The sequence below is a fragment of a genome, unplaced genomic scaffold (assembly GCF_019419815.1).
Source record: "Pyrus x bretschneideri cultivar Hongxiangsu unplaced genomic scaffold, Pyrus_bretschneideri_v1 Contig49, whole genome shotgun sequence".
NCBI lineage: Eukaryota > Viridiplantae > Streptophyta > Magnoliopsida > Rosales > Rosaceae > Pyrus > Pyrus x bretschneideri.
In genome coordinates, this window is record NW_025999786.1 from 1,024,890 (window position 1) to 1,039,151 (window position 14,262).

The window sequence follows — 14,262 nt, forward strand, 5'->3', positions numbered from 1 at the left end:
TTCCCAAAATCGAACCATTACACCCCATTTTCGTCAATGTCGTCTCATGGACGTTAAAATGAAAGGGCAGTATGGACATTTAACAGGAAAATCAATAAATAAGCCAAAATTTTATGGCTGGACAAATTTGACGGTTCCACATTCATGAAATCAACTTGTATAACTAGTAAGTTAACTTGCAAAAAGCTAAACTGAACAAAATGAACCTACCATTACACCTTACTAATTTTCACAGATTTGCCAATAATTTGTGATCACGACAACACTTGAGAGAGTGTGGAGAGAAACTGATTCAATGACCATCTACTTGTCAACCATCTGTCCCAGAATTGGAGCAGCAAATATCCAAATGCTCGATTTCACCCAAATTTTCCAGCTTCGATCTTTTTCTTAATTGCTCTTTGACCATGATATATAAATGAATCTATAAGTCCTGCAATGGTAAATATACCTAGAACAAAGTCGAGATTTTTATCACTCGTTAGAAGTCTTCCAAGTAAAAACATAACCACAAAAAGATTGCACAGTACGGCCATTACATACATGCATATATTCTGAACTTTGAACCAAATGGTTATGCTACGTGCATAATGGTTTTGAGGACTTTGTCAAATACTGTGTTAATTTCTTCGACCTACATCAATGCATGCCAGAATGGACTAGATTACCTCCAATTATGGCACAAATATGAGTCATGAAGTGTAAAAACGGAACATGTTCTTCTTTGAATGTGACCTGCAACAATGATAAAATATAAGGATGGTTTGCTATACAAGGCAGCTCATACTAGTGTTCATCTCAATAACATGATTATGTGCTACTTTTTAAACTGAAGTTATAAACCTGACAATTTGTGATATTTTTCACAGTATATAAACTCTTCTTCTTTGTTCAGATCTAGGTGAGGTTTATTTTTCAGAGGCTAAAAGAATATGCTCGATGTAAACTTACACTAGAAACCAGAAGTTCCACCACCCAACTTATTCGGGGGAGAATAGTTCAAATACATTAGAAATGGTGCATACGTAGGGTTCCACACCTCTAACAATACTACAGGTTTTTGAGTGTGGCATGACAACCATTTTTATATTGCTTCATCACTTATTCTGAGTCCCGTCGATGTGCTCGCATCTCAATTTCCAGTCCCAGTCTTATCCTTAACAAGGAAAAGAAAAACCAACGGATATATTTTCAGTTAAGAAAATAAATTAATAATAAGATGAAGGGAAGAGCATTCTCAGGATAAAAAGTATACTTTCTGCAGGGGTTCATCAGTCAGCCCATAATTTTTTCCCCATATTCGTAGATTCTCCATCTATTAAGTTAGCCCCAGGTATGAGCTTCACCTCTTCACTTACGTCACAATCTCTATTAATGGTAATGGTTGTTGGCCTAATAGTTGTGATTCTCATTAAAGAGTTATGAGGAGTTTTATAGATAAGATACCCCCTCAAACAAACTAGATACAATTTCCTTGTTGCTCTCACCCTCCATGTCTCTATATATTACTATCATCAATATTCCTCTCCTACTAATTTTGCATTCTACTCCATGGGCAATTGATCAAGACTTGGATTTTCATTTGTCATTGACGTGCACAACTAACCAGAAATTCTGTTGCATCTTAAAGTTGTATGCACTGCCATAACTTGCACATACAGAGGCGCCTATGGCTTTAGGACATATACATCACTTTAATTTTGGTTCACGGCTAGAATCCCTATATCCTTTTGTCTATTAATTTGTTGAGCAAATAGATAATACTCCATTATATTTAACTCCTTCACATTTATTAACCCATTCAATATCGCCTCTCCCGTTCTAAAACAATGAAAATCATCATCTCTCAATAAATAAAGGTGAAAGGAGTAACTCGCACATGAGGCTCACATGAAGCCTTTTGGACGAAGAATCGATCAAAATTTTCAAATTTTGGGCTAAATTTCTAACAGGCTTCACCGCAAGGGTTTAATGTCAAATGTTTTACCACATGAGCCATCTTCAGACCACAAGGAAGGACTATAAACTTTGACCTAAGCTAATAGGGGTGACAAGACAAAGTTAACCTCAACATGAGGCTCACGTGCATCCTTTAGACGAAGAATTGAGAAAAATTTCAAATTTTGGGCTAAATTATTGACGGGCTTCATCACAAGGGGTTTAAATGCCAAATTCTGTACCCCATAAGCTATTTTGAGACTAGACTATAATCACAGGGATGACTTATACAATTTGGCCTTTTTGTTTTCATGGTTAACCCTTCTTGCTTCCACAAACATAGAAGGTTTTCACCATGGAAATTTAAATTTTTATCTGACTGCGGAAGAGATTATTTTATTATTTTATGTAATTACCGGAGAAGGAAAGCGCAAAAACGCAAAATCTGACCGAGAAAAATGGGCACACCAGTATAATTATCAACACTAATCCGATTTAGAATAATACACTAGATGTGGACCAAGAAACACACCTTAATTGGAGAAAGATCATAAAAGAAGAAAACTCCTGGAAGCATGTGAGAGTATCCCAGCTCCAAACTCTTATAATGCTCTGTCACAGAGTACTATACCATACAAATTCAACTACATATCAGGGCATGATTTGTCATCGGACCAAAGAGATTCAACAAGCTTAAAAGTACCTGATTTGAGAAAATTGTACGGCCTCTAATATTGGTGTATATCGTAGGGACCACCTGAAAAGTAGAAACTAAGTGTCTAAATATCCTCGCTGATTGATAACTACTTTTAAAGAAACAGTACAAAAGTGATTCCATAAAAGATTTAGTCCGAGAAAGTCATGAAATTCCAGTAGCCATTCATAACAGTTCCTGGTAAGAATAACCATGCAGCAAAAGCCGAATTAATTTACCGATAATACCAACCTTGATGAAATACTGGTACATACCACTTGGTCTTTCCTGCATCCATTGTACACTGAATATGCAGTAAGAATATAACATAAAAGATTCGACTTGCAACAATATTTCACTAATGAAGAGCACCCATTCCATAAAAACCAATCAAGTCTTGCAAAAGTACTTCCCACTGCAATATATGGTATTATAGCAATACCATATGATTTGTATTTGACAACAAATTAACAATATCTATTAAACTACATCTTAAAAGAAATTCCATATTTTGAAGTTGATGCCAATGAGATTTCTTCAATTTATAAATAGCTAGGGACGGGAAGAAAGAAACAATTACCCATCAAGGGGATTTTGCACGCCAGGAAAGTAGTCACCGAAAGCTAATCTGTTTATCTTGTGACTTATCTGTATCATGAAAAATGAATCTGAAATCGTTGGCACATGCTTTTTACTTGAAAACAACAAAGAAAATTAAAACCATAGAAAAATGGCGAAACTTATATTATTTTCTTTGCTACCAAAGGAAATAAAATGTTCCTTACATTGTAACTATCTGTCTGGAAAGCCAGCAAATCATGCAAATGAACATTAGACTGGTGAAAACTTTTTCCAGGTATAAAATGAAAATTTCCAGCCACTTTGTTAACTTCAAGGGATCCTTCAATATTACATCCTTCACCATCTTCATCTTTGACCTTTTGAATAAAACCTTCCCGTTCGCACTGCAAACAGAAAGGACATTGAAGATTAATATCAACATAATGCCACAGAAACATCAATAACTGTCCAAATTTGGGAGTAAAGATGTTCAACAAATGGCTGTCAAGACCAGCCCTATAGTTCTTCATGTCCTGCTCAGGCCAGCTTTTAACAATGACTTACACCTAAAACCTAGCCCCACCTGCAGCCCGGTTCAATCCGGGCCATGCTGGCCCTTAAATGAGCCCGCCTGTTTACCTGTTAACTTAAAGTATTGATGTTAAAACAATATTTAGTCTTAATGAGAGATAAAGTCTCTCATTTCTCATCCATCTTAAACATGTTAAATAAATTTTTGGTGGATGTCAGTACAGACTACAGATATCGAAGTTAATTCAATGAATACGTGCAGTGCGGGTGTAAGACTCATTGTATTCGGTAACTGACATAGTCAGTTAAGAAATAGGTTGGAAGCACAGCTTGAAGCAAAATCAACATGCCACCTCTAGAGAGAAAAACTAACTTCCAACTTTGTGACCTTTTCTCAAACTTTTTTCCATGGATCCCACACCCACACCCACCCAACCCACCCCTCCACCGACAAAGTGAGTCCCAACTGCTTTATCAGCCAAGAGCTGACACCACACCCCCAGGAAGTAACCCACCTCTCCACCTTACTCTGATCAACAATGGGCACTTGGCTTTGTTCACCTCTAAGCCCGACTTCCCACAAAAGCAGTCCACAACCGACAAGAGATTCTCCCAGACCATACCCTTTGCAGCTAGAAAAAAGACCATGATGTCCGCAAACTATCCCCTCAATCACTTGAGACTCCAACTCTTTTCAGTAATCTACTCATAACATCTGCCATAAGGTTGAACAACAAAGGGGACAAAAGGTCCCTCTTGAGGTAAATTTTGAATCTAAACAACTAAAATTCTTAGTGTTACAGACCAAAGCACTTAAAATCACAAGGCATATTTGAGTTATAATACTGATACAAAATGATATACACTAGGATATTTTAATTTACTTCCCTATATTATCTAGTTTCCTGTTTGTAATAGAATTAATATTACTTTCCTATTTCTAGTAGATTTCGGATTCTTTCCCGTCTGCTTTAGTATTTGGTTAGTACAAATATGTGCTTTCTAATTGTATTTAGACAGACTTGAAAGATTGATTAATCATATTTTCACCCTACGTATCTTCTTTTCTCTTAGTCTTTCTTCTAACTCGGTCTTCCTCTAGATTTCTGTTCTAATCCTCTGTCTTCTCTTGGATTCTTCTCAGCCTTTCTATTTATTTCTATCCTCTAGTTCTAAATTCTAAATTCTGGTTAATTGTTCTACATCAATGGCATTCAATTTTTGGAACACAAATCACACAAAGAAAAATCAGAAGTTTCTATGACCTAACCTGGTCTATCAACTCTGCATTCGTCAGTGCCCAACCTTTTTTCCTATATGCCTCACGAACTTCATCGCATGAGTTGCAACAATCATCATCAGACTGCATAAGAAAGAAAAAGGAAGAGATTACGGGACAATGGAAGAATATACTTTGCTCGTTGATACATGCTTCAAGATTACTAATTCTCTAATCAGTTTAACTAAAACAGACCTACAAAAATATGAAATAACAAAACAAGAATATTTGGCCATGTTAATGAATCAAGCATGTAGGAAATTTATGAATAAGGCAATAATTTGCATTAATGTACATGTGTTAAGGAAGTAAAGTTGAACAAAACCAACTTGTTTAACAGATTTGGTAAGCCATGCCACCTTTCTGAATCTACATCCTCTACACTAAAAAATAAATTTACCGGTCATGCTAACTGCTAAGGACTCGTACACATATGCACTCTTCCAACATGGCATTATTAAAATGAATTTTCAGTTTGCAATATAGAATCTTTATAACTTGCATTATGATTAGGTTTCATAATGGAGATTTTGCAGAAATTGAGCTTTTCAACTGTTCCTTAGGAATACATTGCCCCCTGACAGCTTTTGCAGTATTGGAACTGGATCCCAAGGTTAATGGAATTTACTAGAAAAAAAATATTTAGAAGGAGAGAACAAGTAGGAAACACTAGGTGTTCTATGAAACCACTAATCACACACACAAGAAGCCTGTTCGGCACTCAAAGAGTTCTCTCTGGTTTTGTTTTTGCACTTCTTTCTGGGCATCTGTACCTGCAGAGTCTAGAGAGCTTAAAAATTGGTTGCAGATCATCCGCGACCTAATATGGTGTCCCTAGCATTATTGTTCAAAATAAAAAAGAACTATTATTAACACAAGGAATGGAAGAAAATCATTTATACCGTTTCTGCTCCAAAGCACGATCCACAATATTTTTCATTATGTTCAAGCCTTCCACCATGCCTTTGCAAGGGTTTCTCAATCTGCATTAGAGAATGAAAATAAATAAATAAAAGGAACAGCGAATCCCAATCAAACAAGGAATAAGAAACAGAATATTCTGTTTCGTATCCTTATTTGCTTCCCACCCAAAAAAATTAACAAGGATTGCAACATAAAATAGTATGTATTATCTACTTTTATTTCTTCCATTTATGAAGGGGTGATCAGGTTCTTTTCCTCTTCTTTCGTTTTCACTGATGGGTCTTGTTGCTATGGGTCTGCTTTTAGCTCTCTTTTAATAGGTGTTTTCTTGTGCACTAATCATGCAACAAAGGTGAACAAACTTGCAAAAGCAGTACCTTTTAAATGAAGTTTACCAACAAAATGGGACATGAGGCACCGCCACTAGAATATTTTTCTTTACAACATATTCCATGTCAGCAGTACATAAGAGCGCCAGATGCATTACTAATTCAAATCTGTAGTTCACATGCTTTGTCAAATTCTACCCAACATAAAAGAACCTAAAAATTCAAGCAATGGTGCACTAGCACGTGTTATGATGAAGGGATATACGGAATATTTACAAAGGTAGCCAAGCATCTACTAGAAAGCTGTGTGAAAGTATCAGAATCACATGATTAATTAAAAGTATGGCTGATGGTGAATGCCTGGTAATTTTGTTCTAGCTGCACCCACAAAGAACCGTGCATCCAAAGACATTATACTCAGATTATCAGAAATACGGATGAAAATTTTGTTTTATTTGTCTGTGCACGTTATGAAAAGCTTTCTGTACTTTTAGTCTTCTACAAGTTTTTGTAAAAAGCACAAAACCTGAACAGAGAGTAAAAAACAAGTCATAATATTATGTTTACGAAATTATTTCCTAGAAAGAAATAGGTGTTCAAACATGTACTATATGTAACCACTACTTTCTGAAGAGAAATGGCACAAAATCTGTTCCACAAACCTTTGGTGCACCAATTCCATCCTTCTTAGCTTCTATTACACTACCATGCGCATCAATTCGTTTCTTGACTATATGGTGTCGCTGCAAGTAGATGCGTCATAAATTGTAAATTAATGAAATAAGTGAGCATGGCATTCAAGAAAGCTGGTCACTAGCAGTATGATTGTGATAAAAATCAATGATAGGCATGTTCCTAACACAATTGAAATTGTCAAGGAAAATCAATTATCATCAAGAAGCAGCTGCCTGCGGTACATACTATGTCAAAATGCTGCTCTCCGCTAATATCCATTGTGTCAAGACTGAGTAATGAGCATCGGATAGCAGGAAAAGTTACATCAAACTGCAGTTTCAAACAAGAAACAGAGAATTAATAAATCTACAACCATTAACAAATATGCGACTATATTTTACACACAAAAGAACTACTCCATGTAAACCTACGACAGAAGTAAACCTATGAACATAACACGTAAGATGGTGTTCTACAAAACTATAATTTTCAAAAGAAGTTTAATTTAATCCCTGAAGTTATGGAAAATGACCTTTTTGACATTTATCACCCGAGAAGGGAGTGGGGAGGAAGAAAGGGAGATTACATTGATATGTAGGGTTTCTCCTCTTGAAGCATCCACAAGAAGCTTTGACTCTGTAACAGTGTGGAGGTATAGTCCTGCAAGCACAAACAAGTAAAAGATCTTATATAGTTTACAAAGATTGAAGAGAGCAGAAGGCATGATCATAATAAGCACTCGAGCATTCGCATAAACTAGAGCAGTAACACGATTACTATTGTGCTGTTTTTCTTATATACTTTTGATCCGTTGATTCATCACTGGCATTGGGTAGTGCTTGCTATCAAGGAAATCGACTTGCGAGTTAAGAAAAATCACAGGAGGAAGTAAGAAAGGTTATATTAAGGCGGTCATTCAGCATCATCTACTTCATCAAGTTATCAAGAGGTATAACTATGAATCCATTAGCATTATCCCCTAAGTTTTATGCTATACAAATCGCATAAATCAAGTGAACAAAGTATTTTCTTTTTGTTCTAACGCAATTGACTTGTCCTAAAAAACCCAAAACAATATCATTCAAGCCAACAGATGAAACCAAAACAATACAATTCAATTTCTGAACTTTTAAAAAAACAGAAGAGAAAAATCAAAATGAAGAAAAAGGGTTGGTTGAAAAGGCATAGAATTACGTACTGAGCTCGGAGAAGAAAAGGAAGAGCATGAGGAGGGAAGAGGCGAGGGTAATGATGCCACCGGAGAGTGTACGGCTGAAGAAATCGTCATTGATTTTAGGGTAGGCGTCCAAACTCCTCAGCTTCTCAAGGATACCACCGCCCCTGCCCATTCGCTTCTCTCTCTCTCTCTCTCTCTCTCTCTCTCTCTCTCTCTCTCTCTCTCTCTCTCTCACGCCACAACAAGTAAGGAAGGAAGGATGATGCGATTCGGGTATTTTGGTTGAGCAATTCAATTCAGCAGAGTCGACCCGACCAGAGTCAGAGATAGAGAGGGCCGGTTGACAAATTTTAATTTAGAATGACACTGGCTACTTATGTTTGTTGACCAAAACATACCGCAAATGTTCAAAATGAAAGGTTCATATTTTCTCGTATTGCCAAACGATACCATGTTAGAGTAGACGAGATTTGAATCTATGTCATGGTACAAGAGTAATATTTATGTTCAACATTGTCGTAGAAGACCCTTACACCAATCTAAAAATATTGAAAATCAATCAATTCGGGTAAATGGTTTTGAGTGATTGTATAATAATTCATTAAAGGTGAAATTATCATCTTGCACTCTAAGTAGGGGTGGGAAATTTTGCCATAAACTAATTTACCGACCGAACTATACCGATCGGCTCATAATGATATGGTATAATTTTGGCATTTTTTTCATAATTAGTTGGCATTTTACCAAACCAACAATTAATGGCATAGCTTTGGTAATTGATTTTGTATGTCGGCGGTATGTTATACCTACCAATATATATATATATATTTTTTTTCTTTTTCTTTTTCTATTTAGATAGTTTAGGTATTATATACATGCTTGACTCCTCAATTTTAGGGTTTAGAAAATAAATGACTCCTTAGTTTTAGGGTTTAAAAAATATATGCATATGTATATGATTCATGCCATAATAACTATAGAAAATATTGTTAACAAAATTGATAGCTTGATGATTACTGATACTATATATACAGGTACATACATATGATTTTGAATGTATATGCGTTGCTTATGTTTAGGATGATGGAGTCTAGCCAATCAACCGCTAGTGCACAACAAGGATTAACCCAAAATGAACCACACAATGCAACCGAACAAGCACCCCAATCTGAAAATCAAATTTAGCCCTTGGAACTGGAAGATAGCGAGGAAGAAGTGGAAACCCTTGGTTGTGCCATTTACCAACCGAACCAGCCAATAATTTTGACTGAACCAATTTTTGGCAACCGCAAGAAGACGGCTGGCTAGTGGTAACTGATTTTCAGTAATTATGTATATGTGGTTGGCAGATGGCACAAGGAATTTGGCACGGTTTGCCAACCGAACCAGTCTTAACTCTAAGGAGGGTGTATTGAATTGAGAATTTGAGAGATTTTAATTTTTTTAATGAATATAGGAGTATTTAATAAGGATTTTAAGTAATTATCTAAAATTCAATGTGTATTCAATCAGGATTTTAATATAGTTTATTAAAATCCTTAGAAAATTGACTGTATACAATTAGGATTTTAAAGAAGTTTATAACATTTCAGGTGTATTCAATTTAGGAATTTATCTTAAAGAATTTTAAAAAGTTGAGAAATTTGAGGGAATTGGAGAGATTTCGTAGTGCAATTTAAGTATTCACAAATCTCATCTCTCCTCCTAAGATTTCGAGGGAATTAAATCAAAATTATTCATGAAATCTTTACAAATCAATTAAACTCTCTTAAACTCCATGAATTTATAAATCTATTAAAATCTCTCATAGTGTATTTTTCTTTTTAAATATATAAAATTTGGATTGTAAAATATGAATTTAGAGTGATAATAAGAATTCTATTCATTAAAATTGATGATATTTGAATTATTGTGTCGTATAAGGCATATTTATATACCATATTAATAAAATTAAAAAAAAAAACTCATCAATTTAATTGATGATTAGAAGTTTTAAAAGACAAAAGATGTAACTGATACAATTTTTAAAAGGTTTTTTTCATTAGCATCCTATGAATATACCACACATATTTAATATTAATGACTTATAAGCACTAATATATATTGACAATTTTAACCTCATAAATTTTTTTTTTAATTTTAAAAATTTCTAAATGCTCCCAAATCACTTTAAACGGGTATATCCCAAATTATTTAGGGAAATATCCAGAAATGGGACAATTCCTCAATCTTGAAACAAAAATAGGACATTTCAAATATGCACACGAAATGCACAACAATTGGACAAAAATATGATTTTTTATACACCTTAAAATGACTTAATTGCCCTCGTATATAAATGGGTTATTTTGTCACATCCCAGTCTCGACTCCGTCGTAGCACGATATTGTCCGCTTTGGGCCTTGGCCACGCCCTCACAGTTTTGTTTCTGGGAACTCACACGAGAATTTTCAAGTGGGTCACCCATCCTGGGAATGCTCTCATCCAAACTCGCTTAACTTCGGAGTTCCGATGGAATCTGAAGCCAGTGAGTTCCCAAAAGGCCTCATGTTATAGGGAGGGGTGTATGTCCATATAAGGCACATCACCCCTCCTATTCGTTGGTCAATGTGGGATGTTACAATCCACCCTCCTTAGGGGCCCAATGTCCTCATCGACACATTTGCACCACACAATAGAGTGGCTTTGATACCAAATTGTCACAGTCTAGTCTTGACTCCGTCATAGCACGATATTGTCCACTTTGGGCCCCCGCCACCCCCTCACGGTTTTGTTTCTGGGAACTCACACGAAAACTTCCCAGTGGGTCACCCATCCTGGGAATGCTCTCGCCCGAACTCGCTTAATTTCAGAGTTCCAATGGAATTCGAAGCCAATGATTTCCTAAAAGGCCTCGTGCTATAGGGAGGAGAGCATGTACATATAAGGCACATCACTCCCCCTCCCCATTGGTCGATGTGGGATGTTACATATTTCCTCTCATTTTTTGATTTCTCTTTCTACTCTTTCTCCTTCCCCTTTCTTCCTCACACACCCTCTATCCATTTTTCACTGTGCACAAATGGTGCACAATCGTCCCAACCAACATCGTCCAAATCAAAGCCACCACCAATCTCATCTCATCCTTACTAGTCCAAAACACCTGGCCTTGTCACGAATCTCATCCCTGATCGTTGGGATCGAAACTCAAGCAGATCGCGAGTTTTCCGGCCATTTTCTAGCAACAGGCAAACAATCGAGGTTCGAGACCACCATCATTAGACTTGCATTGATGGTGGGAACAAAGCCCAGTCATTAAATGCTGGTGTTTTATTAGATGAATTATTCAGGATTTACTCACTATATGTACACAATATGATATGATATGATCACTGATCTGAGCTAACCCAAAAACCCAGAGCTCACATTCTCTGTTCGAAATAAAAAAAATGACGTCATCACCTGCCCATATACACTATATGCACCAACATGCACTTCATATGTATAGTACATGCACATGATATGCATAAAACTGGAGATCGAGTAACGAGCTTCTTTTCGCATTAATAAGAAACTTTAACGACAACCTATTGATATACTGGATACAATTAAAACATAATTTTTATGTATATAAGGTTACAGTGGCAGTTTGAAAAGTTTTGTTACATATATCAATCATCGCTTAACCGTGCACGTGGAAAACATGATACTCGTTGCCGTTATTTCATGGACATGCATGATCCTTAATGTCAACTTTTTCTTAATTTAGTTTTTCGCCGAGGCCAACTAGGTTGTGGTCATACTCGCTAAATTATGGGGCATAAATACATACATCATAACTAGTGAACATTCTCGCTTCTCATATTAAGATGTAGCCATGCACACTATATTCACATTACGAAAAAAATTTCACAAATTTATGCAATTGAACACTTGAACCAAAAATTGTTCCATTCCAGTTTTGTAGCACGTCAAAACCTAATATTTATTCCACAACCCATAGGCCCCAACATGAAACACAAACCCTGATTTAACTTCTAAGTATTAATTCATCTTACAAACAACCCATTTATTCCATAAATCATTGATGAAGAAACCTGGAGCTAAACAGCCTACCTTAATATGCCTGCCAAAGCTTTAGTTGCTGGAAAAACAAAACTTTCCAGCCAAAACGGAAAATATGGTACAAAACCTAGCTCACGCTTCTCACCTTTCTCGCATCCTTTTGTTCGAAATCAGAGGTATGAGGTCAACCCAAAACCCAGCTCACTCTTCTCACCTCTCTTTGGAATTCCCTCTCTTCGAAATCGGAGCTCAGAGATCTAAGCTCAACTTAGAAACCCAGAGCTCACAGAGCTTTCTTGACATCCCTCTCTTCCAAATGAGAAAAATGATGCAATGGGCTTCTGATTTTTAGTATTTATATGTGGTGTTTTAGTAATTTCGATTTTATGCGTAGCCGGTTTGTCCTATTTTTGTCCCAAGATTAAAAAATTGTCCCATTTTGGGTATTTCTCAATTATTTATCTTCTTCAACTCTCAAAATCACTCTCACCCTCCATTGTAGCTAGTATATAGATTATAATTATCCTTATTGGATTTGGAATAATAATTTCTTCCTCCCCTCCGCCCCCAAATAATAATCTTTATTGGTTTACACTTTGTACATCACCAAGGTTGATGCCATCTTCAACCAGTTGTTACTTGCAAAAATCGTCAAGCTTCGGCCAGGGCATAATATTCCCAAGGCCGAAGATTTGAAGGGAAAGACGAATTGCAAATACCACAACTCAAACAAGCATACTCATGTGTCCCGAGAAACCTCTAATGGTCGTTGATGCCGATCATTTCCCTTCGGCGACAGTAAGCATGGTAGATGTTCATCTACCCAAGGACAAAAGAAAGGAAAAACCCGAATTCATCTTGACGCAGTACGTCCCTAAGCAGAATTCTTGATTGCGATTGAAAGTTGATCTATCCTCGAACGAGCCACCCAAATACTTTTCAAACCCAGCTTATGTCGAGTTAATGTGGGACTTCAGCACAGAGGAAACTGATGGGCTGATGGTTTTATGTAGTCGGTGCAAATCAAATGTCATCATAACTGAGTTGAAGGAACAACCACTTTGGGCTGAAGCATCGCAATTGACGCCTACAGCTGTGGTAACATCTTAAAAGGTGCTCGGTGCAGGCCAATGCCAAAAAAATTTTGATAGGTTCGACCTCAAAACAAAATAACAAGCCGTCTTCATCCAAACGGCGACTTGATTTCGACGCGCCATTTTACAATGAAGATTATTATGTGCGTAACTTTGGTCGCTCAAGTTTACCCGCGAACCAATAAACCTTCACGATACCTGAGTCATGCAACCAACGTTGGTATAGCTATAACTCCCGTACCGGAGCATATATCACGTTGTCCAAATCGTAGAAACGCTGTCTCCAGAGAATATACTGTATAGCTCACCGACAAGTAGCCCAGGCTACCCTAGCTACCAAATGGCAGCCGAAAGAAACGATGGGTGGCGAAGATGACTGACAACCTCTGGCAATCATGACCGAACTGCTTCAAGGAAAGAAGGTAATCGATTGTGATTTTGAAACCACAATTGAAAAGTCTGATAAGCGAATCAAACTCCTTCTTCAGCATGGGGAAATGAAAGCTCACCTCGAGCACTTCCGGAAGGAAGCCGAAAACAAACTTCCTTCGCTACCTCCATAAAAGCCATTAATTAAAGTCAGACAGAATCGCCATTTTTCGTTTCTCGGCGAAGCTTTGGAATACATGCGGGAGTTTCACAAGAAGCATTCAACTAATGACTTGTACAGCCTGCCACAAGCATGCTAAGAGTCACTTGATATGGCGTTAGCTTGCCCCGATGCCAAACAGATTATCCAAAAGTGGTCAAATCTGGGAATGAAGGCCAAGTTCCAACATATACGTGAAGCCCGAGTTCTCAGTTTTGAGGTGCAACCAAATACTGATATTGATACTATCGATCTTCCTTTCTTTCTCGAGGACCTCCAATATCTGCGGTACCATTTTTAAGTTTTCTCAGCCGTTTCTCTCTGAGGCATTATGGCTGAAAAAAAAATGCGCGTGGCGCGTTTAAATGCTTACTTGGACACAAGAAATGCCCACATCACATATCACGAGCAAACTCGCAAGGCTTTA

At 36.9% G+C, this 14,262-nt stretch overlaps 1 protein-coding gene across 4 annotated transcripts; it reads right to left on the reverse strand.

Annotated features, from left to right (window-relative positions):
* Positions 1 to 72: 72 nt before the first annotated feature.
* On the reverse strand, positions 73 to 8,483 carry LOC103931162 (endoplasmic reticulum-Golgi intermediate compartment protein 3-like). 4 transcript variants are annotated; one of them, XR_007252400.1, is made up of 14 exons: positions 8,130 to 8,483; positions 7,464 to 7,591; positions 7,178 to 7,261; positions 6,919 to 6,999; positions 5,906 to 5,986; positions 4,995 to 5,087; positions 3,418 to 3,597; positions 3,213 to 3,280; positions 2,885 to 2,936; positions 2,642 to 2,695; positions 2,471 to 2,563; positions 1,040 to 1,156; positions 669 to 735; positions 380 to 451 (listed from the first exon to the last, which is right to left on the reverse strand). XR_007252400.1 is itself a non-coding variant. In XM_048568763.1 (13 exons), the coding sequence occupies exons 1-13, from the start codon at positions 8,278 to 8,280 to the stop codon at positions 360 to 362; spliced, it is 1,224 nt and encodes a 407-aa protein (XP_048424720.1). In that variant the 5' UTR covers positions 8,281 to 8,481; the 3' UTR covers positions 73 to 359. The 4 variants fall into 4 exon arrangements, 2 of the variants coding, with proteins under 2 accessions (XP_048424720.1, XP_048424721.1); XR_007252399.1 differs by lacking the exon at positions 1,040 to 1,156 and having other exon boundaries at positions 73 to 451; positions 544 to 735; XM_048568763.1 differs by lacking the exon at positions 1,040 to 1,156 and having other exon boundaries at positions 73 to 451; positions 8,130 to 8,481.
* Positions 8,484 to 14,262: the final 5,779 nt, after the last annotated feature.